We start from the raw sequence: 27,070 nt of genomic DNA, 5'->3' as shown, positions 1-27,070 counted from the left end.
GCAATGGAAAACCCTAAATATGTTGACAGTATTCCTTTCATGGATAGACATTGAGATGTGTATTTGGTATAAGTGCCTGAAAAAGCACTAAAAGTTCAATTTTTATTATAAAACTATTAAACCTGAAAAATAAGTTTAATATTTTAAAGTTCCTTTCAGAATGTCTCAGAGCCTGGGCTCCAACCCAAGTGGGAACACCTACACTGCTATTTTTAGACCTGTAGCGAGAGCTCTGTGAGCCCAAGACAGTTGACCTGGGCTCTGAGGCTCACCTCCATAGTTGTTTTATTTTGCAGTGCAGGCGTACCCTGAGATACAAGCTGTTTCTTACCTGATTACTAACAATGCTGTTTTAATTTCTTCTAGGAAAAAGGACAAGACACTTCATTTACCAACAATAAATGTAAAAAATATAACAAAATCTTGAAATTATTAGGTCCTGGGTATAAAGAAAATCTTGAAAGTCAAGACAAAATACTTACTATTACAGACACCTTGAGTTTTCACTTCCCCAGGTTCACATCTTTGTGGTTTTGCTTCTGAAACAACAATAAAGAAGTTCCTTAAGTAGTATATCTATAAATAGATTAATTATATACCAGCTTTCTTAAAATATTGCTGCATGTTAAGTAATGATAAATATAATCAAAACACTAATTAAAGGCTAACTCTGGTATCTGCAAATAGATCAATCCTCACTATCAGGATCACATAGGACAGTGATGGGAGTCCGTACAAAACCCTAAGATGGATATATCAAATAAATAGGTTGTGTCAAGGGGCAGGGCATGGAGCACCGACACTGCCCTCCCACACTGGCTAATACAGAGACTGTTTTTCAGCATGTTCCCCTGGATTTTGGCTAGTGATTAACCAGGAGCTAAAGCACGCCCTGAATAGGGATACTTTTCTGAATAAGAGCCTAAATGCTTTATGGATTAATTCAGACCTATGACTTAGCTGAATTCCATGTAAATTAATTTTGAAAAATGATCTCTCCTACAGTGGCCTAAGAGATATAGCATTTGTGCAATTGCCATTATGCAATTTGTGCAATATGCAGCAAGAAAATCTCTCCTGACTCTTAATGAGTACAACAGCAGTGGTGCCTTGATTAAACATGAAAATACTTGGACATTTGGAAACATTTTAAAAAGCAGCTAGACACTCATAAGGTAAAAGAGAAAAACTGAGATCCAACCACACTGAAACACTCATGAGTTAGCAAGAATGGGGAGCAGATTATGCTATTCCATAATCCAATGATACAAAGTTTGTATTTGTTTCTCATCTCATCTGGCAATCGCTTTTTGAAAACTGGCATTTTGCAGTTGTTAAATGCTAACGAGGAAACAGCAGACAAGGCAGCAAGAAAAGCACAAAAGTAAAAAGGACTTTGCTTGTATGATTTCAGTTATTAGGAAGAGGCAGGTATTAGTAATGGGTGATTCGATCATTAGAAACATAGATAGCTGGGTTTGCGATGACCAGGAGAACCGCATGGTGACTTGCCTACCTGGTGTGAAGGTTGCGGATCTCTCGAGACATCTAGATAGACTTATGTGTAGTGCTGGGGAGGAGCCGGTGGTCATAGTAAATATAGGTATCAGTGACATAGGGGGGAGGGATAGGAGAGAGCTCCTGGAGGCCAAAGTTAGGCTGCTAGGTAAGAGATTGAAGTCCAGGACCTCCATGGTAGCATTCTCTGAAATGCTTCCAGTTCCACGCACAGGGCCAGTTAGACAGGCAGAACTGCAGGGTCTCAATGCGTGGATGAGATGATGGTGTAGGGAGGAGAAGTTTAGATTTATTAGGAACTGGGGAAACTTTTGGGAAAGGGGGAGCCTATACAGGAAGGATGGGCTCCATCTAAACCAAAATGGAACCAGATTGTTGGCACTTAAAATTAAAAAGGTCGAAGAGCAGTTTTTAAACTAAGGGCTGGAGGAAAGCCGACAGGTATGGAGGAGCATGTAGTTCGGACAGAGACATCCCTTACGGGACAATGGAGATTGTCTATGTCCTAGTAAGGAGGAGAGTATAGAAGATGATAAAATACATGTAGGCTCTAATAAGAAACAGTCAAATGAAAAAAAAGTCTCATTCAATTACATCATGTAATGGGAAACAGCTAAAAAGTGACAAGTTTTTAAAGTGCTTATATACCAATGCTAGAAGTCTAAATAATAAAATGGATGAACTAGAGTGCCTAGTATTAAATGAGGACATTGATATAGTACGCATCACAGAAACTTGATGGAATAAGTATAATCAATGGGACACAGTAATACTAGGGTACAAAATATATTGGAAGGACAGAACAGGTTGTGCTGGTGGGGGTGTGGCACTACATGTGAAAGAAAGTGTAGAATGAAATGAAGTAAAAATCTTAAATGAACCCAACAGTACCATAAAATCTTTATGGATAGTAATTTCATGCTTCTATAATAAGAATATAGCACTAAGGATATATTACCGACCACCTGACCAGAATAGTGATAGTGATTGCAAAATGCTCAGGGAGATTAGAGAGGCTATTAAAATAAAAAACTCAATAATAATGGGGGATTTCAACTATCCCCATATTGACTGGGTACATATCACCTCAGGAAGGGATGCAGAGATAAAGTTTCTTGATATCTTAAATGACTGCTTCTTGGAGCAGCTAGTCCTGGAACGCACAAAAGGAGAGGCAATTCTTGATTTAGTCCTAAGTGGAGCACAGGATCAGGTCCAAGAGCTGGACCACTTGGTAATAGTGACCATAATATAATTATATTTAACATCCCTGTGGTGGGGAAAACACCACAGCGGCCCAACACTGTAGCATTTAATTTCAGAAAGGGGACTACACAAAAATTAGGAGGTTAGTTAAACAGGAATTAAAAGGTACAACGCCAAAAGTGAAATCCCTGAAATCTGCATGGAAGCTTTTTAAAGACACCATAATAGAGGTTCAAATTAAATGTATACCCCATCTTAAAAAACATAGTAAAAGAACCAAAAAAGAGCCACCATGGCTAAAAAACAAAGTAAAAGAAGCAGTGAGAGGCAAAAAGGCATCCTTTAAAAAGTGGAAGTAAAATCCTAGTGAGGAAAATAGAAAGGAGCATAAACTCTGGCAAATGAAATGTAAAAATATAATTAGGAAGGCCAAAAAAGAATGTGAAGAACAGCTAGCCAAAGATTCAAAAAGTAATAGCAAATGTTTTTTAAGTACATCAGAAGCAGGAAGCCTGCTAAACAACCAGTGGGGCCACTAGACGATTGAGCTGCTAAAGGAGCACTGAAGGACAATAAGGCCATTGCAGAGAAACCAAATGAATTCTTTGCATCGGTCTTCACGGTTGAGGATGTGAGGGAGATTCCCAAACCTGAGCCATTCTTTTTAGGTGACAAATCTGAGGAACTGTCCCAGATTGAGGTGTCATTAGAGGAGGTTTTGGAACAAATTGATAAACTAAATAGTAATAAGTCACCAGGACCAGATGTTCTGAAGGAACTCAAATGTGAACTTGCAGGACTACTAACTCAGCTTAAATCAGCTTCTGTACCAAATGACTGGAGGATAACCACAGGCCAGTAAGCCTGACTTCAGTACCGGGCAAACTGGTTGAAACTACAGTAAAGAACAAAATTGTCAGACACACAGATGAACATAATTTGTTGGAGAATAGCCAACATGGCTTTTGCAAAGGAAAATCATGCCTCACCAATCTACTACAATTCTTTGAGGGGGGTCAACAAGCACAGGGACAAGGGGGATCCAGTGGATATAGTATTTTAGATTTTCAGAAAGCCTTTGACAAGGTCCCTCACCAAAGGGAGGCTATTAAGCAAAGTAAGTAGTCATGGAATAAAAGGGAAGGTCCTCTCATGGACTGGTAACTGGTTAAAAGATAGGAAACAAAAGGTAGGAATAAATGGTCAGTTTTCAGAATGGAGAGAGGTAAATAATGGTGTCCCCCAGAGGTCTGTACTGGGTCCAGTCCTATTCAACCTATTCATAAATGATCTGGAAAAAGGGGTAAACAGTGAGGTGGTAAAATTTGCAGATGATACAAAACTACTCAAGATAGTTAAGTCCCAGGCAGACTGTGAATAGTTATAAAAGGATCTCTCAAAACTGGGTGACTGGGCAACAAAATGGCAGATGAAATTCAGTGTTGATAAATGCAAAGTAATGCACATTGGAAAACATAATCCCAACTATACATATAAATGATGGGGTCTAAATTAGCTGTTACCACTCAAGAAAGAGCTCTTGGAGTCACTGTGGAGAGATCTCTGAAAACATCCATGCAATGTGCAGCAACAGTCAAAAAAGCAAACAGAATGCTGGGAATAATTAAGAAAGGGATAGATAATAGGACAGAAAATATCATGTTGCCTCTATATAAATCCATGGTACGCCCACATCTTGAATACTGTGTGCAGATATGGTCGCCCACCTCAAAAAAGATATATTGGAATTGGAAAAGGTTCAGAAAAGGGCAACAAAAATGAATAGGGGTATGAGGAGAGATTAATAAGAGTGGGACTTTTCAGCTTGGAAAAGAGACAGCTAAGGTGATATATGATTGAGGTCTATAAAATCATGACTGGTGTAGAGAAAGTGGATAAGGAAGTGTTGTTTACTACTTTTCATAACACAAGAACTAGGAGTCACCAAATGAAATTAATAGGCAGCAGGTTTAAAACAAATAAAGGAAGTATTTCTTCACACAATCCACAGTCAACCTGTGGAATTCCTTGCCAGAGGATGTTGTGAAGGCCAAGACCATAACAGGGATCAAAAAAGAACTAGATAAATTCATGGAGGATAGGTCCACCAATGGCTATTAGCCAGGATGGGCAAGAATGGTGTCCCTAGCCTCTGTTTGCCAGAAGCTGGGAATGAGTGACAGGGGATGGATCACTTGATGATTACCTGTTCTGTTCATTCCCTCTGGGGCACCTGGCATTGGCCACTGTCAGAAAACAGGATACTGGGCTAGATGGACCTTTGGTCTGACCCAGTATGGCCGTTCTTATGAAAATATGACAAAATTCAGTCCATGTCTACACAAGAGAGCACAGTGGCACAAGCGTACCGATGCAGCTGCACCGCTGTAAGATCTCCCATTTAGCCACTCTATAGTGATGGGAGAGAGCTCTCCCATCAATGTAATTAAACCACCCCCAACAAGCAGCAGTAGCTCTATGTCAGCGGGAAACGCTCTTCCACTGACATAGCACTGTCCACACTGGCTCTTCTGTCGGTGTAACTTACATCACTCAGGGTGTTTTTTCACACCTCTGTGCAGCATAATTTATATGACAAAAGTGCTAGTGTTGACATAGCCCCAGTAAAGCTGCAGAAAGAAGTTCTTGGCTTCAAAACGTGCTTCAGGCTCAGAGCACCCACGCAGCTACCCTTTGCCAGGTACTGCTGTTACTCTCCTATATCAGATTAATAGTGGGAGTTTGAGGCCCATGAAATCCATTGACTAGATCTCTAACTGGTGTCTCACACCCTCTCTCTCCTTTTTTTAGTAGAAGAAACTTTTCTGTTAACAGAGTCATCAGATGTAAATGGAACTTTTCTAATCTATTACGTCATGTCATGAGGTACACTCTCTACTAGGGTGCCTTCTCCTGACGGCTTGGAAATTAGCTCCTTCCAGATCCAACCTCACCTTCCGTTGTTTGCCAGCAGCACCACTCTCCCTCTCTCTGACTCGGGTGCTCCCTCCTCATAGCTTGCCCCTCCAACAAAGTCACTATGTGTTTTCCCCTATCCAGGGTATCAAAGTCCCAAAGGACAAACCATCCCAGGCAGTCTCCAAATCCGCTGCCCTCAGTGGCTGTCAGGGGAACCCAGACCTGTCCTCTACTCCTGGTTCCAGCTTAGGGACCTGCAAATCAGCAGCCAATATCTGCAAGATCTCACCTTGCTGCCATTTCGCTAATGCCTTTTCCTACTCTGCCTCTCTCAAGCTTCTGCTTCATCACACTTCTGGGTAACCCTTCCTTCATGGCCTGGATACCCAGGGTTCCTATTCTCCCCCTAGGTTTCCTTCCTTCCCTCACCTATGTCCAGAGAATAGCTGTAGACTCCCTCACTGCAGCCCTTTTCTGCTGCCATCTTCTTGGCTTTATACTAGGCTCATCTGTTCCTTTTCTGCTTGGCTTCATCAGCAGTCCAGGGTTACTTAGGCCATCTAATTTCCCTCAGTTGTGACCTATACACTTAACTGGCCCCTTCTCAGCCTCATTAACCCTTCCTAGGCTAGTGTGGTGTGAATACCGCATCACAAGTTGTTTATAAAATAATGTGATTTAGTGCATTACCAGATCTGTATTAATTAAAATAATATATAAGGCAGCGGTTCTCAGCCTGCGACCCTCATGCGGCTCAATTAACAGACAGCTGCAGCCCAGCTATGTGCAAAAAAAATTTCAAAATTTGCCACTCTGGTCTGGCAGGGGGCGGGGCTGGCGTCTTGCAGCCTGCACCAGCGCTCCTGCCAGCAGGGGGCTGGTGAGTGCCGCAGTGGGGCAGAGGGCTAGAGAGTGGGTCTGTGGGTAGGTTTGTGTGTGTGCGGGCTCTGGGAACTAGGGGTTTGCCCCAGGTTTTAGGTGGGGCTCTGCTCCTGGCCCCGCTTCTCGTGTGCTGGCTGCCGGCCCCGCTGGGCACTCCGTTCCTGGCTCGGTGCTGGGGATCCCGGCTGCTACCCAGCCTTGCAGAGCGGGGTCCAGTTCTGGCTCCTGCCCAGCCCCACACAGCAGGATTTGGGGTCCGGCTGCCTGGCCTGTACCAAGGGCTCTACTCCTGGCCCTGCTCTGAACAGGGGCTCTGGGCATAGGGGACTGTGGTGGTCTTTAGGGTGGAGGGGTGTGGTTCTCAATCTGCGGCTCACAATTAACAGGTTGAGAACCACTGCTATAAGGTAAAATATCTGTACATTTCCATACATGATAGAGTAGACTACTCTGATTTGCTACTAATGCAGTACATTAGCACAAATTCCTAAATTCTAAGAGTTTGATTGGTGAGATTTTTCCCTAGTTATCCAAAATCACTTGATTCAGAGTTTTTGTGAAGATGACATTAAAGACCAAATTTTCAAAGTGGCCTTAACCCCGCCTTTAAATTTGCAAAAAGACTGTATAAAATTGATAGTACAAATATAGGTCCCAATTTAAGCACATGCTTAAGTGCTTTCCTGAATCAGGACCAGGGGCGGCTCTACCAATTTTGCCACCCCAAGCAGTTGCCGCCGAATTGCCGCTGCCGCCAAATTGCCGCTGTGGGACATGGACCGCCATCCCATTCTGAATGCCGCCCCAAGCACCTGCTTGGAAAGCTGGTGCCTGGAGCCGGCCCTGATCAGAACCCTCTAGCCCATGTGATGGGGCGCTTACTGGCATAGGGATCTGTGCTAGAAAATCTAATTGCAGAATAAGGATCCTAGCAGACACTTGATCATTTGGGACTAGTTGCAATTCCCTTGGGAACACCAGGTGGTCTTTACAGGTACTCTACAAAGATATTTTTCCAGTTCTTTTACACCCCATTTATACAAATACATTTGTTATTTGTTGGTGTTTCCAACTTTAATTTTTTTTTAATAAAATGTGCATACTCTTCAGAAAGAAAAGTTTAATTATAGCAAGACAAAAAAGGTATTTTACTAGTGGATCAAACCTCTAATAACTGATATATGCAAAGTTGAATTTCTTGTATTTTTAAATACCCAATAACTCAACAAAATATATTCATACATATAGTTTTATCTCACCATGGTATCTCAATAAATTATTGATCTACACTATCAATATTACAAGTAAAGGCTACGGGAAAAATTCTAAATGTATGTTTTCACTCAATATGACACCAAATCAAGCAAGGAACAACACATTAAAATAATGAATGCTATATCAAAAAAATGAGTAAGAGATATTTACTAACACACACAGATTTTGTAGAATGATAGGATGTGCTTCCTCACCTTCTGCACAATACCCCATACATCCTTGGGTGGGCTGTAGCAAATAAACAAAGAATTCTCCACAGTTCCTCACACTGACAGGGATTCGGAAAAGGCAGCAGTCTTTTGTAGTGCTGAAGAAAAACTGCCACGTTGCACAAGCTGTTAATTGTTTGATCTCACCAGGTAGAGGGATGGATTCTGACTCCATCAGAGATAACCAGACAGGGGCTTGCGTTCCACAGTGATTCATCTTTAGCACGAAAAAAAAGCAGTTTAAAATAGTTAATACAGTACCAAGCTGCTCTGGTGTTTAATGCAAGGTTCATATGCTTTTAACTATTTTACTACACCAGCTTTTAGTAAATGGGGAATTCATCTCCACATGGGAAATGTGTGTGGTGTTTTTTCATAGTTGAATGCAAATATACAATATACACAAATATTGGGCAAGTCACTTAATCACTCTGTCCCTCGGTTCCCCATCTTTAAAATGGGGGTAATAGTGCTTCCCTACCTCACAGCAGTCTTGTTAGGACAAATTCATTACTGTTAAGAGACACTCTTATATTACGGTGATGAGCGCCATAGAGAAGCCTATACATACATTTTAAGCCCTGCTGTACTTTATCTAACTAATGATTCTACTGGGCATAAATTGCTTTTCTCACCTGTGGGTCCACACAGGTTTCACTCTTGTCAGTCCTACTGCTTAATATACATGTAAGGCTGTGAGGGCAGATTGTGAGATGCTGTGGGCTGCCATACCACACATATGAAGAAAAACCCCTGTGTTCTACATCTGCTCATCAAAAGCAGATGACGTAATTCCTGTGATGTGCAAATGTTTGAGTGATATAGGGACCCATATGCAAGGGGTTGGTTCAGGCTAAAACTGGCTATCAAACAGAGGACATGCTAGTTGAATGAAGAAAGAATTTTGAAGATTTTTTTTTAAGAATTTTGAAGGTCAGCTCTGCCATTGACCTATTGTGATAACTGAGTGTACCAATTTACCCTAATTGTGACTTCAACCGCAAAAAGTGAGTGTAAGTTAATAAGTTATTGTAATAACCTAGAATAACAAATACTGATGGGAAAAGGTGCAAAAGCAAGACAGAAAGGCCTACTGATATAACTCAGGGACTGTGTTAACATCATGTTAACATCATGCTTGGTAAACAAGAGAAGTGGGGAACCAGAAATCAGTGAACCAAAACTGGTGTGGCTGAAACTAGGCCTGACTGGACAAAATAAGGAGTAGATGAGCTATTCGACCCATCAGTCCCTTTTGGGTTCCTTAAAGAAAGAGACTTTGAGAGAAAAACTGGCTACTGGAAAGAGCTTCACTAGCCCCACCTTCTTCACCTTAATCCTGAGTAATGCCTGACAAGACCAGGCCAGAGAGAGGAAGCCAGAGGAAATCTCCAACTTCACTGGCTCCAGATAAACTCCAACCACCACCTGAGATGCAAGACTTTGTCCCTCCCCTCACCCCCATGTGTCCTTTTCCTTCCCTACCGTATTTTGTCTCTTTCCCCTCTCTCTCCTTTTTCCTTCTGTGTTACAAGAGTCTGGCTTAGCTGGGCAAGACTGCATATTCTGCACCACTGCCGTAAGTCTGTGACCAAGAAGGCAGCTAAAAGCAGTGCTCTACACAGCCTGATACTGGTACAAGTTTGCCAGATCTCGGAGTGGCTGATATGACCATGTACTGTGCCCATGCTTTTTTCAACAGTGAGGTTATAAGTGAGAGTCAACATAAGAGACAGAAGCTACATTTTCTATCTTTACAGTTCTTTCCTCTCCCCCTTTTGAGTCTGTTTGTCTTGTTTTGTCATCTTCAGAAATGGGATTGTTAACAAGATCAACAACTCCAGCCCATCTCAACCAAACTTCTTCTCTTTTCCTCAAAAGGACAATTATTACCACATTTGCAACCAGCTAAGACTGTCCAACCAGCGGGGTTTCCATTCTAAAAACTCTCTCCAGGTAAAGGGAAGGGGAACAAAGTATATAGTTAAGAATAAAGTCTTATTTAATACTGTACATTTCAAGTTCTTTAACTATTTTTCCTTTGGTTTTGTATCTTTAATAAAAGGTTAGAAGGAATGCATTTGGCATGGTAATAAGCAGACGGAGGTCTCTGTAAGCCAAACGCCAAACCTTCTTTAACACTGTTTAGTGTTAGACAGTGACTGGGTTATGTTAACACCTTTAGCCCATATATTCCATCTAAATTAATACAACAGATCTGCTGTGTGATCTTGTGCAAGACACTTCACCTCTTTGTGCCTGTTTTTTCTTCCACCACTTTGCCTACCTTGTTTATTTATGTTGTGAGCTTGGTAGAGCAGTGATTATCTCTCATTATATGTTTGCACAGTACCTAGAACAATGGGCTCCAATCTCATTTGGGATCTTTAGATTCTAATGTCATACAAATAATAAAAATAGCAACACAAAAATTAAAATGGATAAAAGCAGACAGACAGTATTTTTAAATAATTTGTGAAACACCACCTGTCACATCTCACCACAGAATGGAATTTTTCTGGGAAAATTAGTAAAAAATAAATAAATAAATAAATAAAAAATCACACACACAAACCAGTGTAGTTGCAGTGCGATTCATAGCTTAACAAAGATATTAGTCATGGGCATTGCCATGAGAACAAATCTGGAAGTTATGGAGATGGTTCTAATCCACTAAAGCATGAGACTCCAAATCTTCCCAATCACACGAGAGCAGCAGTTCTCAAACTGTGGGTTGGGACCCCAAAGCAGGTCACGACCCCGTTTTAATGGGGTCACCAGGGCTGGCATTAAACTTGCTGGGGTCTGGGTCCGAAGCCCGAGCCCCACCATCCAGGGCCGAAGCCCAAGGCTCACTGTCCTGGGCTGAAGCCCAAGCATGAGCCCCACTGCCCAGGGCTGAAGCTGAAGCCCGAGGGCTTCAGCCCTGGGTGTCAGGACTCAGGTTACTGGCCTCCCACCTGGGGCTTTGGCTTTGCTCCCCCCCTCCCACCTGAGGTGGCAGGGCTCAGGCAGGCTCAGGCTTTGGTCCCCCCTTTCTGGGGTCATGTAGTTATTTTTGTTTTCAAAAGGGGACTGCAGTGCAATGAAGTTAGAGAACCCCTGCACTAGAGCAAAAGAAACTGGAGCATGAGAGTAGCCTAAGCTCTTTGGGGCAGGGATCAACTTTCTGTTCTGTGTTGTACAGCACCTAACACAAGAGGCCCTGGACTATGACTAGGGCTCCTAGGCGCTATGGCAATGCAAATAATAAATAATAATAGCAATAATAATAAAGGTAATGGTTCTGAGTTTACCAGACTAAGCACTCATGTTAAAAGGTCCCCTCTCTAAATATGGTGTTCTACTAAAAGACATCTGAGAAGGAACACCTTGAGGACATAGGTATATTATTCTCTTTCTCCAGAGAGAATATAATAAATAAATGGAATTATTTAATTAATTAATTATTTAAATAAATTATAATAAAAATGGAAAACCACCTTGCTGCTAAAGAGTTAGTGCAGTGATGTTAAAACCAGCACTTGGAAAAAACTCACATGAAGATCATGGACCTGAAATTCTGAGCTTTCTATGACCTTTGGAGAAGTCTCAGTCTGGTCTTCTCCAGCAGGATCTGGGATCACCTTTTACCTCAGATGACTTCCTGATAGAGTGAACTGTGATGGCCTACAAAGAATTTGTTCTTATACAGACACACTAAGCCTACCACAGAAGATAATGATCACAGAAGGAAGTTTTATCTCTTGAATCTAGGAGGTCATAAGCCCAACATTAACCTACCAGGTGAACAGAGTCCAGTGAGATGAGATTTTGTTTTAAAGAAAGTCTGGAACAGAGCGTTTGGCAGAGTTTGAAACTCTGGCAAAGAGTTCATTGTAGCTCAAATTAAAAGTTTTCTAATAGTCAGAGGGACTCAAAATGAAAGGAATTTTCAAAACAAACTTTCATTTTTTTACTTGAGTTGTTTTATTTTGGCCCACGAGATTAGATATATATATACAGATGTGTTTTTGCCTGTAAGTGTAGAAAAAACAGTTTATAAATGACATGTACTGCTTAGGTAAAGAGCCAGGTTTTTTTCAATCTATCAGTTATGCTCTGACACTCTCTATATTGCATTGTATATGTTTTTAAAATGTGTTTTTTAAAAAGAATTAAATATTTGGGTTTAAATTTTCAAATTGGCCTCTGCAAATATACAAAAAAAATGGATGAATACCTGTTTGTTTGCACAACTATGGCAGTTAGACGTGCAATTACCCAGTCAATGTACTATCACAGGGTTGGAGAGAATTTGGGCCCAACTTCATCTGTGCCTGGTTTACCCCACGCATCATGGGAGTGACAGTCCATAAAGCAAGTGACTGACAGCTAGGCTAGCTAAGAGATAAACTACAGCCCGTGCTGTGCGTGGAAAGGGAGCTGGCAGGAACAACAGTGTGGTGGGAGGCACTCCAGGAACTAGAGAAAGACCAGTGAGGGCTTCCTGTGGGAATCCAATGTGGAGTGCTAGGAGGAAAACTATGTGCTGGGGAGGCTCCTCCATAATCAATGGGGATTCCCTATGGTGAACAGGTGCTGGAATTAGGTCTGCTGGGGCACCCCCTGGCTTGATGTGGTTTCCATCATACATAGGGTTTACAAATTGGTTCAGTGGCTCTCAGCATCCCCACTATACAAATTGTTCCACCAACCCTGCTATGGAGAGGAGGTGGGGAAGGAGCCTAGGTAAGTCTTGGCAGAAGGTGACAGAGAACAGACTAAGAGCCTGGTTACAGAAGGATCCTAGGGAAGAGAAATTGTTGCATAGGTATCTTAATGCCAGACTGGGTAAGTGACCCTATTATACATACCGAAGGTTATTTTTTAGAAATAATTTATTATGGAGATGCTGGCTGTGGCTTCACAGTTAAGTTTGAGTTCCAGTTTGAACTTAGAGCAAGGATTTAACTGCTTTGTAATGTATGAAAAGTAAAGTGCATCCTCCCCTAAACTTACAGTTGTAAAAACAGAATACTTGTACAGAGAATTTACCAGTAATTGATTAGTTTGTATTAAAACTAATCTTAAGATATGTCCTTTAAGAAATTTAGCTTCTGTGTCTTTTCCTTGTTCTGAATGATCTTGTTAATGGAATAATGTAGAAACTTCAAACATTTTACATGGTTAAAATTAATTGAAATGTTGTGCACAAGTTATATTTGAAGAAATTAGGCTCCTGGGGTATGGCTACACAGCAGTTAAACACCCACGGCTGGCTTGGGTCAGTTGACTCAGGCTCGCAGGGTTCAGGCTGTGGGACTATAAAATTGCAGGGTAGACATTCAGGCTCAGATGGAGTCTGGGCTTTGGGGCTCTCCCCAGCCGTGGGGTCACAGAACTTGGGCTCCAGCACAAGCCCAAATGTCTACACTGCAATTTTACAGCCCCGCAGCCTGAGCCCCGTGAGCCCAAGTCAGCTGACATGGGGCAGCTGTGGGTGTTTAATTGCTGTGTAGACATACCCTTAGTGACCATATTTTATAATCACTATGACTACATGGGCTACAGACAGGGTAAGGTCAACAGCTCAGAAAAGTCTTAAGTGGGGCCATTGTGATAGCACCACGCCGCCTCCATAGCTAATTTGCAGGTAACAATTCTATTGGTTATAATGAGTTAGTGATAAAAGGAACACAGGACAAATATGTCAAGAGTTCTCATTGGTAGATGACTTGGCTCATCTTTCACTGTTGTTTACAGATTCTGTCAGGGATTCTCAAACTCATTTCACTGTGATTCCCTTCTGACAACAAAAATTACTATGCGACCCCTGGAGGAGGGAACAAAGCCTGAGCCCAACTGAGCCCTGCCGCCCTGGGTGGGGGAAGCCAAACCCAAAGCCCGAGACAAACCGCCCCGGTGGGGGGGGCCAAAGTCGAAGCCCAAGGGCTTCAGTCCCGGGTGGCGGGCCTGTAACCTGAGCCCCGCTGTCCAGGGATGAAGCCCTTGGGCTTTGGCTTCCGCCCTCGGAGGTGGGGCTCGGGCTTCAGCTTCAGCCCCAGGCCATAGCAAGTCTAATGTCAGACCTGGTGACCCCATTAAAATGGGGTCCTGACCCACTTTGGGTCCTGACCCACTGTTTTAAACCATAGTTGTATACTAGCTTGAGCATCAGGGCTTGAAAAGCCCCCCATGACACTGCTGCTCTGGCTCCGCTCTGCACCAAGGCAGCACCGCAGGGGGATCTGAGGCATGAGCACAGGAGTCCAGAGACATCAGGCTCTGAAATGAGCTTCCCCTGCCCTTCCTTTCATATAACATCGGTCTCTGTAACACAGCCCTCTACACTAATAAATCAATAGCAAATGAAGAGTCAGAATCACTGCTACACTTCAGCTGCTTTGTGCTACTCTTAAAACACAGAGCTATAAATCCCTTTTAATCAGCCAGTCTGCAATGGCTCTTTTATTCTGCATTGGTGTACTGGTGAAGTTTTAAAGTTTTGTTTTAAAGTTGATCCCACATATTTTCAAATCATTAGAAGAAATATCACATAGTAGCATTCTCTTTTCTTGTTCACTATGACAGTTTTAATTAAAAAAAGACCATGGAAATTCCAAGACAAAACTCTTTTAAAATGGAGTTAAGGTTGAGAGTATCTGTCAGTAATTTAAGGATAAAAACATTACAGAGATATTGTAATAATCCCAAAAACAAGCACTGCAAACCTAGGAAATCCAGAGTTAAGGATGACTCTTGTATCTGATGTGATCTTAGGGGTCAGAGGCAAACTAATCTTAGCTCTTTCTCATTTACCTTTATCGGATCAACATTTTATGACTAATATCTTCTCCTAAAGTGTACATTTTAAAATTAGCTCACTAAGAGGGGAATCAAGGGGCTAAAATCATGTATACTGCTTTGAACATTTTTAAGTAAACCACTAGCCTTACATTTACATAATAATATAATAATACATAATAATTTACATAATTTGTGTTTTAAAACCTTAATATGTCTAAATAGACTAGCATCAAGAAAGCCCACCTAGTAGTGGCTGTAAATTTCAGCTGGTTAAATGCTAAAAAATGAATTTGCTCTCCCTGCTGTTCTGTTTTTGGGCAGAGGTACACTAATGATGTGATGTCCCTGCAATTGTGAGTCTCCTACTCTAGCCTGCTTGGCGCTGTACAAGCTTTCAGCTAGCTAGATTGTAACTTCACCTTTTTGTCCTACTAATAAGTATTCTTAATTATTTTCCTTTTGATAGGTACCTATCCTATTATGAAAATTTTAAGAAAAATCATGTGTTAAATCTGAAATACAAAATGCGGTGCACCAATACCTCCACACACTTGGTTGGCATCTCAGCTGGCTTATCAAATATTAGAAAGCGGTACCATCCTGGTGTTAGTGAATGGTCACATATGAGATCTTGAATAGCTGATTGCTGTAGTTGTGATGAATCAAAATCAACGCTTCGGTAAGGACTCTGAAGGATCTGATGTCCACCAGGGTAACATTCAAGAGCTGTGGAAACAAATATAAGATAATATTTAAGATATAATCTGTCTGTCAAATAAATATTATTACAGAAGGTTTTAAATCCTCTTAACTAGAAAACATGAAAATGCTACAGTATTGCTAGCCAAATTTTATTGCACTTGGGGCCTGATCTGTTGCTTTTTGGGTTGGCAAAAAAGAGGAACAATTAAACATGAAGATATGAAGAAATCTTTATGTGTGAAGGATGGGAACAGTGTGGTGACTAACCCTAAAGAGGTATGGAAAGAACATTTTCAAAGGCTGTAAAATGAGAAGAGAGAGTTGCTAGTGAATGTAACCCTGACAAGTACGGGGAAGTCTCAAAAGGTACTGATCTCTGTAGAGACAGAAACACTGAATAAGATGAAGAATGGTAAAGCAACTGGTGAAGATAAGTCTTGATATGATCAAGACAGTTGGAGATATTGGAGTAAAGTGGATTCAAAGATTACTATATGTTTGCTGGGATCAAGATAGGATACCAGATGGCTTGAGAATGGAATTGATTATGCCTCTTTGCAAGAGTAAGGGAGATACAAACACCAATCGGGGCATCACTCTGTTAAGTCAGTCTCTGAAAGTCACTGAGAGAGCTCTGGAGGCAAGGTTAAGGTGCAATGTAGAGTAAAATATAGGAGAGGAGCAATAAGGCCTTAGGAAGGGATGACAGATGCAATATTTGCAATGAAACAGAAGTTTGAAAGAATGATAAATGAAGAGTGGAACTGCTACATAGCATATATTGATGTTGAGAAAGCATATGATTTGGTTCAATGGGAGCAGATGTAGGGACTATTGAAATGGATGGGAGGGAGGTCTCATGAAGTGGAGAGAAGCTGTACTGAGTGTCAACAGCTAAGGTGCTAACAACATAGGGAATTTCGGAAAATTCTGAGATGACAGTGATATTGAGACAAGGCAGTGTGCGATGTCCACTTCTCTTTATCCTAGTTATGGAGTTAATTAGTAGGAGAACCAAGCCTGTGGAGACAAAGAGAAAACTGATGTATGCTGTTGATCTGGGCCTTTTGGCTGACAGCAAAGAGGAATTGATAAATATGGTATCAGAGCAGACATCTGTGTTTGAAGACCATGGTTTGAAGGTAAACACCCAGAAAACTGAAGTTATGCAAGTAGGGAAGGTGGAAGAAGAGCTGTTGATTGAAGTATCCAGACAAAGCTGAATCAAAAGAAAGAACTGTGTACTTGGGAAGTACATTTAATGCCATCAGGGAGAGATTTGGAGAACTGAAAAGAAGAATTCAGTGTGAATGGATGAAAGCAAAAAACGTAACAGGAGTACTGAGGGACCAGTACCAAACTGAAAGGAAAAATGTATGCTGTGTGTATTCCAAACTGCTCTACGGTTTGGAAACAGTGGGTCTTATGGAGATGGAAGAAAAGAAGATACAGGTTGCTGAAAATAATATACTGAAGAGAATGTCAGGCAAGTGGAGGGTATATGGAGTGTGCATGGAAGATATTAGAGGGAAGATGAACTTCGAGCTCTCAATGATAGATAGGCTGGCAAGCGTATGTCTGAGGTAGGGTGGTCATTTGATAAGAATGGAAAAAGAACAATCAGCAAAGAAAGCATGGGAGGAAGAGAACAGCAAGAAAGGATGTGGAAGGCCAAGAATAAAATGGAAAGACACTGTCAAGAAATATTTGAAGAGAAAAGGACTGAAACTCCAAGAGGAATTGTGGGCAACTCCAACACCGTGAAAAGAGGAAAAGGAGTTGAGAAGTGAAATGGGGCCTGATCTATACCCCATAAAAGTCAGCGGGACTATTTCCGTTATCTTCAACGGGCTTTGGATCAGGCCCCAAAACTCTGATCTTGTTAGTGCCAAATTAAGTTATATTTGTCAAATACAGTAAGGGTCTGTTTTCACTACAAAATGAATCATGTGTTAGCACAATTCTTTGCCATGATTAATGGTATCTGTGTTATAATGGCTGTTTTCTTATCTTTGTGGACAGCAAACATGATCTGATAACTATGTTAGTCTTTAAGCCTAGCTAAAAGAATTATGGAGGCCATGGTTATGTAAATACTGCAAAAAGCACTTTTGCTCAAGGTGTTAACTTCATAATTCATTTGTTGTACATGAAACCTTTTAATCTAAAATAGGAGAAGGTGGTCAAGAATATAATAGGAAAGTAAAAATCTTACTCCTAAAGGACTAAGGACTCTCCAAAGGTCCCTTGCACTCAATCTATCTTTTCACAGTGTGGTCAACTGAAACTGACATATGACAGCAGAAACCCATACATGACGAGCAAGATTACTCCTAATTGCACAAGAACACCATATATGTGCAGGCAATTCCCACAAACGGGTGTGGAAATGGGTAGACATTTAGTTACATACACAAAAGGCTATCTGACTCACACAATAAATTGTAGCAAGTGTAATTACAACTATGGATGCACAGGCATGGATATATTTTTGCACATCTAAGTGATGTTCTAGCCTCAGAGTCTTAAAACTGCAGTTACTAAAGCCAACAAGAGGCACTCCACCAACAAAATGTGAAGGAAATTTTAACCATAGCTTTTAAAAAGGTGGAAACGTTTCCAGGAAATAAAACAATAAAAGCTTTGAGCTTCTGATCTTGAGACATTGGGATGGCTTTGCTGATCTGTTAAAAGTAAGAAGGTTCTTGTTGATGGAATTTCTACAGATAAAACCATATATAATAAATCTGTGAATGGCTGCTCTTTCTTAAGAAAGGAAGCTAGATTATGAAAATACCTAAACTTTAAAAATATTAAAACTATATTGCTTATTAAAAATACCAGATTGATACTGCCAGCAATAGATAGTCTCTCTCTACTCACAGAAGAGGTAAAGAATAATCTTTAGGAGTGAAAGGATGGTGCAGACTGCCTTTTGTGAAACTACTAAAAAAGGCACCAGTTGGTGCCAATTGTTAAGGTGTTTCTTCATATATGGACTCATACATTTAATCTTAACACTCACCATATGTCACGGTTCCTCCCCCACTCTGAACTCTAGGGTACAGATGTGGGGACCTGCATGAAAAACCTCCTAAGCTTATCTTTACCAGCTTAGGTCAAAACTTCCCCAAGGTACAAAATATTACATCCGTTATCCTTGGACTGGCCGCTACCACCACCAAACTAATACTGGTTACTGGGGAAGAGCTGTTTGGACGCGTCCTTCCCCCCAAAATACTTCCCAAAACCTTGCACCCCACTTCCTGGACAAGGTTTGGTAAAAAGCCTCACCAATTTGCCTAGGTGACTACAGACCCAGACCCTTGGATCTTAAGAACAATGAACAATCCTCCCAACACTTGCACCCCCCCTTTCCTGGGAAATGTTGGATAAAAAGCCTCACCAATTTGCATAGGTGACCACAGACCCAAACCCTTGGATCTGAGAACAATGAAAAAGCATTCAGTGTTTTACAAGAAGACTTTTAATAAAAAATAGAAGTAAATAGAAATAAAGAAATCCCCCCTGTAAAATCAGGATGGTAGATATCTTACAGGGTAATTAGATTCAAAAACATAGAGAACCCCTCTAGGCAAAACCTTAAGTTACAAAAAAGATACACAGACAGAAATAGTTATTCTATTCAGCACAATTCTTTTCTCAGCCATTTAAAGAAATCATAATCTAACACATACCTAGCTAGATTACTTACTAAAAGTTCTAAGACTCCATTCCTGTTCTGTCCCTGGCCAAGACGACTACAGACAGACACAGACCCTTTGTTTCTCTCCCTCCTCCCAGCTTTTGAAAGTATCTTGTCTCCTCATTGGTCATTTTGGTCAGGTGCCAGCGAGGTTACCTTTAGCTTCTTAACCCTTTACAGGTGAGAGGAGCTTTCCCCTGGCCAGGAGGGATTTCAAAGGGGTTTACCCTTCCCTTTATATTTATGACACCATACTAGAACCATAAGTCAAGTAGAACTATAAACCAAGCAAATGGAGTGGAGCTGACCTGCTATTTGAATACTAGCAGTGTGAACCACAACTGTTTCTTCAATTTTTGTATCTTTATGTGTTGAATCTTTATTTGCAAGTTGTATGATGCAATTAGCTCATATTGATATATACATTCTATGTGAGATATATAGGATAAAAGAATGTATCCATTTAATTCACTGTGGCATTGGTAATAAAAAAATTTCATATCACTGTTCTGATAAACGTACTTGTGAGTAAGCTTCCCAAATCACATAATCCTCTCTTTCTAATGCAGAAGATGTCCTAGTGGAACAAAAGATCTCATCTCTTTCAAGCAGAATATAAGGATCCTGCAGTCTTCCAAAGACTGGTTATTTAATCTGTTATGCCTTTAGGCAACTCAAGCACATACCAATAGCTTTATCTTCCACCATCTAAGTGCAGATGGAAGTGGATGTGATGGACTATGTCATTACTGTGTTTTTTTGCACTGTTTGCAATACCCTGTAGGCTATTCATGTCCATACAGGATGACCTTACGGAGAATTTATCCTTCATCGGAATTTGAGGGAAACCCTTGTGAGAATCAAAGGTCAGTCATGTCTATTATTCAAATGTTCTCTAAACAGGCTTCAACATAAGTAGCTCATGAACCATAATCAGAATTTTCATTCTGTCTTCTATCTTTTATATGTTTCTTCTGCCTACACAATGTGGCAGTGCCTTAAGTGGTTCCCTTTCTGTAACTGAATCTCTTCTCTAACAATTAGTACTAATTCTTTTCTCCATGACTACGTATAGTGTTTGAGTCAAATTACACATCAGACAAACCTTTCATTTTACTGAAATCTTAATTTGATATGCAGATTATGCATATCACTTCTACCTCTTGGCATAGTGTCAAGAGTAATTATAAACTTTTTCCTATCAAAAGGTCACAGGATCATTAATCCTAAAATAAAGATCAGATAATAATGGATATTTTTACTTAGTTCACAGCATTATGCACATGGTTTGTGAATGTGATCCAGCTATTCACATATGCAACTTTTTGCTGTCTTTGGAGATATGCTAATTTTTCCATATCTCTCATTTTGAAATATTACGTTGCATATTATAACATCTGGTTGCATTCTGGTCCCACTCTGCAATACAGCTGCAAATGACTGTCATGATCAGGGATATTAACTAACTGTTCTTTGTGTGTGCAATGTTTGCGTTGTATAACTGGATACTCTAGGAAACTAGCATATACAATTTTTTGTTTTTAAATTGCACATTGCGAACAACTGTCTTCTGTATTCACTATGCCTGAAATTCACCTTTGCAGCAGGCTGACACAAGGCTTATGCATTAAAAACTAGGGCTGGTTGAAATATTTCAATAAAAATTCTTTTAATGGAAAACTGGGTTTTTCAATTAAACAAATTTGTTAGTGAAAAGAGCTTTTTGATGAAAATGTTAAGTTTTTATTGAAAAAAATGGGCTGAAAGCTGGAAAATTGGGGGGGGGAGCTTGGCTCAAAGTTTTCCATTTTTTCAATGAAAAGTCAAAATTTTCAGTGGGAATTTTTTTTCTGGCCAGCCCTACTAAAGATCCACTTAAGACTTCTACATATGGCTTACACAGTCATGCATAGTCTAGTGTTGAACCTTTGCCTAGGAATTAGTTTCACTCTAAAAACTTTTAAAGTAATGGTGAGACTTTCAAAAGTGCTCAGCCCATACAACCTTAATTCTGCCCCCTTCTGCTCATGCATTATGGAACCCCAGCTAATTATATAATCAGATGTTTTTTTTATTCCACAGGACTCCTGTCTAATTCAGTACCCAGGATGGATGGCGCTCATCGAATGGATATCTATTCAATAGTTGGCTGTTTTTTATCCTCATTATTCAATGTGTGGTTTCAAAACTTATTTACTTCACGTCATCGAAACCTTGCACTGAATATAGACTTATTCACTGCCTCATGGAATTTTCTATGTCAATGAACTCCGTAGAAACAAGAGCAGTAATTGCATGGGCAACTTCAGTTCTGGCATTTTCTGTCTTTGAGTGGCAAAGAGTCCTGTGGCATCTGATAGACTAACAGACATATTGGAGCATAAGTTTTCGTGGGTGAATACCCACTTCGTCAGATAACCTTATGCTCCAATACGTCTGTTAATCTATAAGGTGCCACAGGACTCTTTGCCGCTTTTACAGATCCAGACTAAAATGGCTACCCCTCTGTCTTTGAGTGTCTGACTTTGCAACATTAACATTCTTTTAACAGAGGTATTGGTGTCTTTTGTATATAATTTCCTACATTTTTCAAAAAGAAAACTGAAAAAACAGAAATTCCATCATGGATCATGAGCAGGGTTGGAACCTTTAAACACACAGCACAGACCTCTGCCACCGGAACTTGCAAATCAACTGATAACAACAATAGGCTGTATTCTCTATGTGGAACAGTCACTAGAAAATAGGGTGACCATATTTCCCAAAGAGAAAAACCAGCCACTTGACTGAGGGACCCCCCACCACATGCTGTTGCCCGGGTGCTGGAACCCTGCGGGAGTCCCATCAGGAGGTTGTTACCTAGGTGCTGGAACACTGTGGATGGGTCCCCGCATGCTGGAACACTGCTTCCCCCACTCCAGCCCTGCCTCCCCCTGCTGGGGGCTGGCATCTCTGCTCATCCCTTCTGCACTGCACCCCACTTTTTTGACAAAAGTGGGCATTTGTCCTGTTTGCTCTTGTCAACTGATCAAGTCAGCAAGGACAAACGGGACAAATGCCTCCTTTTGGAAAAGAAGTCGGGACAGCCAGGACAGGGCTTAAAAGTGGGACTGTCCCAGCCAAAACAGGATGTAAGGTCACCCTACTAAAAGGGGACTAAACCCACACTTTGCCAGGTAGGTTCACAGATATTTGTTGATGGTATTGTCAGGCCTGCAGAACCTGAAACTGAACTGAGGATTCTTGAAGGGCATATTCTCTACAAATGAGACTCTTCTGCTGCTCCTCCTACCAGCCACCTAACCTGCTCCTGTCTTCCTTCCCACATTCTTCTCCTTACCTCCGCATCTGTTTCAGGCTGCTTCCCCTTAGTTCTCACTTTCTGCATAAGTCCTAACAGGGGAGCACTGAGAGCACAGGAGAGAGTTTCTCTGCTCCCAATTCCAGTGCCTGGCATCACAGTGCCCCTAGCACCCAGGAGCTTGTTAAAACATGCTCAGTGTGGCTGGTACAGAGTTCTGAAGGGGTGGACCATGCTCAGTACAGACAGAAAATTTGGAGAATTTTGCTGACCAGAAACTAACAAAACTCTCAACTGAGCATGTGCAAACAGTAAATTTCATAGGCTTATAACTCAGTCAAATTTTGATGGATTCTGACAAGGACAGAAAAAGTCACTTTGAGACAGCAAGGTGACACTCCTTCCTTGCCTTCCGTGCCAAACTTCAACTGCCTGCTCCAAATCATGGCAACACTAGAGAGACTAAATTAAACAGTTATAAATATTTTTAACGTGGGCCAAACATTTTCCTTTAATCTTGTTCTCAGAAATAGATTAACCTTTTTGCTGAAACTGTCCAAAAAAGTTCCGCCTGAGGCCAACACCTGGCAAATTTCAACCCCAAAAGTTAAAACTGGCAAAGTTATAAGCAACTGAAAACAAGGTCTGATAATGGAAAGTTGTCAGGCAACCTATTTGTCAGGCAACCTCTGGTAGCGCTGCCTATCATGGGGCATATGTAGGAAATGTTTTAATATACAAATGTGCAAATATATATAGATATTAAAAACAAATTATGACATGCCATTGGAGGAACCTATTTGCAATAGTCATAAAATGACACTCCAGGAAAATAAGAAGTAATCTCAAGAGCTTAATTTGCAATATAATAAAATATGCCATTATGTGAAAATCATCTTTTCCTGACAGAGTGCAGTACAATCAGATACATCAAAAGATTCATCTTTGTTCTCTCTCTCTCTTTTTGGGGGAAGAGGGAGGGACATTTAAAAAATCTTACCATGTTTAGTAAGGCTAAGTACTTTAATAGAAAGTTTACATTTAACTATTTGGTTTTAAGATAATTAAAGAAATCTTACAGTTAAACTATAAAACTGCACAGTAGAGTAACATCACAGACTTGACTTACATTTAAAATAAAGAAATCCAAAATTTGGATTGGGAATCTAATTCTCTCTCAGAGATGCCAAACAGAAATAATTCAGTTAAAATCACTGGAGCTACACTGGTGTAATTTACAAAATTACAAAAAAACCAATGTCAGGAAAATCAGCTCTTTTTGAGAGAAACTCAAACTCTCCTATTTTGTCTAGGTACTATAGCACATATTTTCTGATGAAAAACAGTACAGTGAGACTCATGGAAAAATATGCAAATATTTGTTAAAATTTGAGTTTCTCTTTCATATTCAATGGGCATTTCCCCAAACACCTGCACACTTTCCCATGCATCCACACCACTATTTAACAGAAGGTTCTGAGCTTCAAGGAAGATTCAATCTCATTGTTTCTCAGTTCTAATATTTATTCTAACATTTTCTTCAGGAATGCTATGCTTCCTGTGCCAAGGCTTACTCATTATAGGCTCGATCCTGCAAGTTGCTGAGCACTCTGGCACTGATCCAGGAAAGTGCTTACAACTGTGCTTGACTTTAAGAACAAGTAGTCCCGTTGGCTATCCTAATGTCTGCGATATATAAAATAGAACTGTTACAGAGCCTTTATCCATCGCAGCACTGTTCGGCAATGGAGATGAAATAATACATATTTCCATAAAATCACTCTTTCAAAAAACTAGAAGTGAGATATATAAAAATAGCTACTGCTCTAGTTTTAATTATGAATTAAATTGTTACAGATGTTAGAACTCTTGCAGCCTATTATGTTGACAATTTAAGTTTTTAACATTCTTAAATATTTATATGACACTTAAAAATGTGTAAACATGTTAACATAATACAGTGTAATGGTTCAGCATATAACATACTATTCTATCAATTCTTTATGTGGATTTTCCCCAAAAAAATACTAAAATAAGAAATGTTTAAGACATCTTATAACTCACAACAATCCTTAATTCTTGGTTTTGCAGAGGTCTCAGGTCAGGGTGTGACAATACATACCACATGTGCTGCAATAGTTAAGGATAATAGGACATGTTTAAGAAAAGAGTGGAGAGAAGTTAAGAATGTTAAACGATTTTAAATTATGCATTTCCTTTCTAGAGGTTGATTGTAGTAGCAACATAATACTGAAAAAGAATTTTTCAGAATTTCTCTAGTTCATTAAATTTCCCTCTTCCAGTAAAGTTAGTTATATATAATTACCAGACTAGAAAGTCAATATAAATTTAAGTGGAAACAAAGGAGAAGAGGAGGGACACTACTGACGGGAGTCTTCATGATTTGGAGTGCATGGCTCCCGCTGGAGACTGGTAAAACAGTATTTTTACTAAGGGTCTGATTCAAAGCCTGCTGAAGTAATGGGAGGCTTTATATCAAAATCAATTGTCACTGGATCAGGCTCTTAATGTATACATGTGCTTGAAGAAACTATGGCTAATGGGTCAATTAGGCTATGCCTACACTACAGACCTTATAGTGGCACAGTTGTACTGCTGCAGCTCCGCCGTTGTAAGATCTCCCGTGTAGCCGATCTATGCCAGCGGGAAAGAGCTCTCCCGCCGGCATAATTAAACCACAAGCAGCAGTATCTATGTTAGAGGGAGAGCATCTCCCACCAACACAGCGCTGTCCACGCTGGCGCTTTGGTTGGTGAAACTTTTGTTAGTCGGGGTGTGTTTTTTCACACCTCTGACAGACAAAAGTTTTACTGACAAAAGTGCTAGTATAGACAAAGCCTTGGGCATTATTGTAGTCAGAAAATCTACTTGAGTTAAACAGTATTTTCCCCAACACCTTGGTCAGCTTTATTTCAATAGTCAGTGCTTACACTGCCAGGATAAGGAATGACTATTGCAGAGCAGTTCATTTCCCAGCATTGGAGACATAACACCCCCGCCCCAAGGAAGAACAGGAGCAAGTACCTGCCATCCCTGAACCGGCTGAACAAAGCAGAAGCTGGGTGTTCCTGGCAAAATCTGGCGTTCATAGAATTGGCAGAAGTCATGGGGAAGTTGAAAATTTCTGGACAAAGTATCAAGTAAAGGGAGGGAGAAGACTAAGCAATTGCTTAGGGCCCTGTGCAGCTCAAGGACCTTCTCCCTCCCCCCCACCCGCTTTTTTATGTTTGAGGGGAGCAAAATGTTCCTGCTTAGGGCTCCCAGTGGTCTATCGCCCCCTCTGAGCAAACAGCTAATGGTACAAGGGATTTGAAAGAACTGGGGAAGCAGCGGGGTGGAGAGTTCCCACCTGAGTGGCCCCAGCCTGGGGGGCGTCAAGGTGGGTCGTCGTCCCCTTAAAGCTGGTCCCAGTCTGTCCATGATTTTGGAGTCTTTGCTTCAGGGATAGCTCCAAGGCTGCTCCCAACCCCCCACCCCACCCCACCCCACCCCCGCACTCGCTACATCCAGCACCCCCGCGCCACCCCTTACCTTGCTGGCAGGGCGCTGCCTTCAGGCCCAGCAGCACCAGCCCAAGCCAGAGGGGCCAGGCTCGCAGCGCCGGGAGTTGCATGGCCCAGAAGGCGGCTACTCTCAGAGGGGTGCTGGGGGCTTCCTCCCTTCAGTCCCCCGCAGCCTCCTGCCCCGGCGCCCAGCAGAGCAGCCTGGCGCCGCTCTAACTCTGTGCCTGCGCCTGGAGGGGCGGGGGCTGCTGGCGCTAAGGTAACGCCACAAGGCGAAGGCACCGCGAGCCAGCCCGGTCCCGGGACGGCCTCACGCGCCCGCTCCGGCTCCCGGGAAGCAGCAGCCGCAGCCGCCGGAGCTGGCGCGAAGCGGAGCAGGGAGGGGAGCGCGGGGAAGGAGCTGCGGCCGGCAGGGACTGTGGGGCGCGCTCTCCCGGCGGTCTCTGCTGCCGCTCGCCAGCTTCTCGGCTGACGCGTGGCCTCCGGACACAGGCACTTGTGACGCCGGGGAGCGCCCAGTGCCTGCCGCCGAGCCGCGCTGGGAGCTGTCCGCTCTGGCGTGCCTTCGTTCCCCGGCGCTGCAGCTGGCTTGTGAAATCCCCGAGCTGCGTGGGACACTCCCCAGTTTTGGTTGGTGGGATTCTGTGTTTTCCATCCGACCTTTCCCCTGCCCTGCATGTCAGTTCGGCCAAGGTGGCCAAGGCAGACCGAGAAAATGGGTCCTCCACTTCGCTCCCCACCCTGGGGCGCCCGGTTTCACAGAAGTGGGCCCCCGTTTTTGAATATGTAATGAAATGCAAAAAAAGCCAGGTTCAGCTAGCTTTATTGTTAGATTTTGAACACTTCTCTAAAACGCCAGAACGTACAACAGCAAAAGACCCAAACACTGGAGTAACTTTCATAAGCTGCAGTGTTTGAGTTCATTATCTTAGCATAAGAGTTAAAGCATCTCTTTACGGTGACAGATTTTCAAAGAAGGCTGGAAAGCTTCCCATATTTGCAAATGGCTTGTAAGTTATTTGTGTCCATTAACAAATTA

General features: G+C 41.6%; 1 protein-coding gene across 4 annotated transcripts in view; it reads right to left on the bottom strand.

Moving 5' to 3' along the window:
- Window positions 1-26,574, bottom strand: part of VWDE (von Willebrand factor D and EGF domains) — a 73,907-nt gene extending 47,333 nt beyond the window's left edge. For all 4 annotated transcript variants that reach the window (XM_084620391.1, XM_084620390.1, XM_084620393.1 and 1 more), the window contains exons 1-4: window positions 26,060-26,574; window positions 15,340-15,524; window positions 7,995-8,226; window positions 483-539 (exon numbers count right to left, since the gene is read on the bottom strand). In XM_084620391.1, coding sequence (XP_084476517.1) covers window positions 483-539; window positions 7,995-8,226; window positions 15,340-15,524; window positions 26,060-26,141 — 556 coding nt within the window. In that variant the 5' untranslated portion in view covers window positions 26,142-26,574. The remainder of the gene's footprint in view (window positions 1-482; window positions 540-7,994; window positions 8,227-15,339; window positions 15,525-26,059) is intronic.
- Window positions 26,575-27,070: the final 496 nt, after the last annotated feature.

The sequence above is a fragment of the Lepidochelys olivacea genome (assembly GCF_965140295.1).
Source record: "Lepidochelys olivacea isolate rLepOli2 genome assembly, chromosome: 2".
NCBI lineage: Eukaryota > Metazoa > Chordata > Testudines > Cheloniidae > Lepidochelys > Lepidochelys olivacea.
This window is presented reverse-complemented; position numbering and strand designations above follow the sequence as displayed.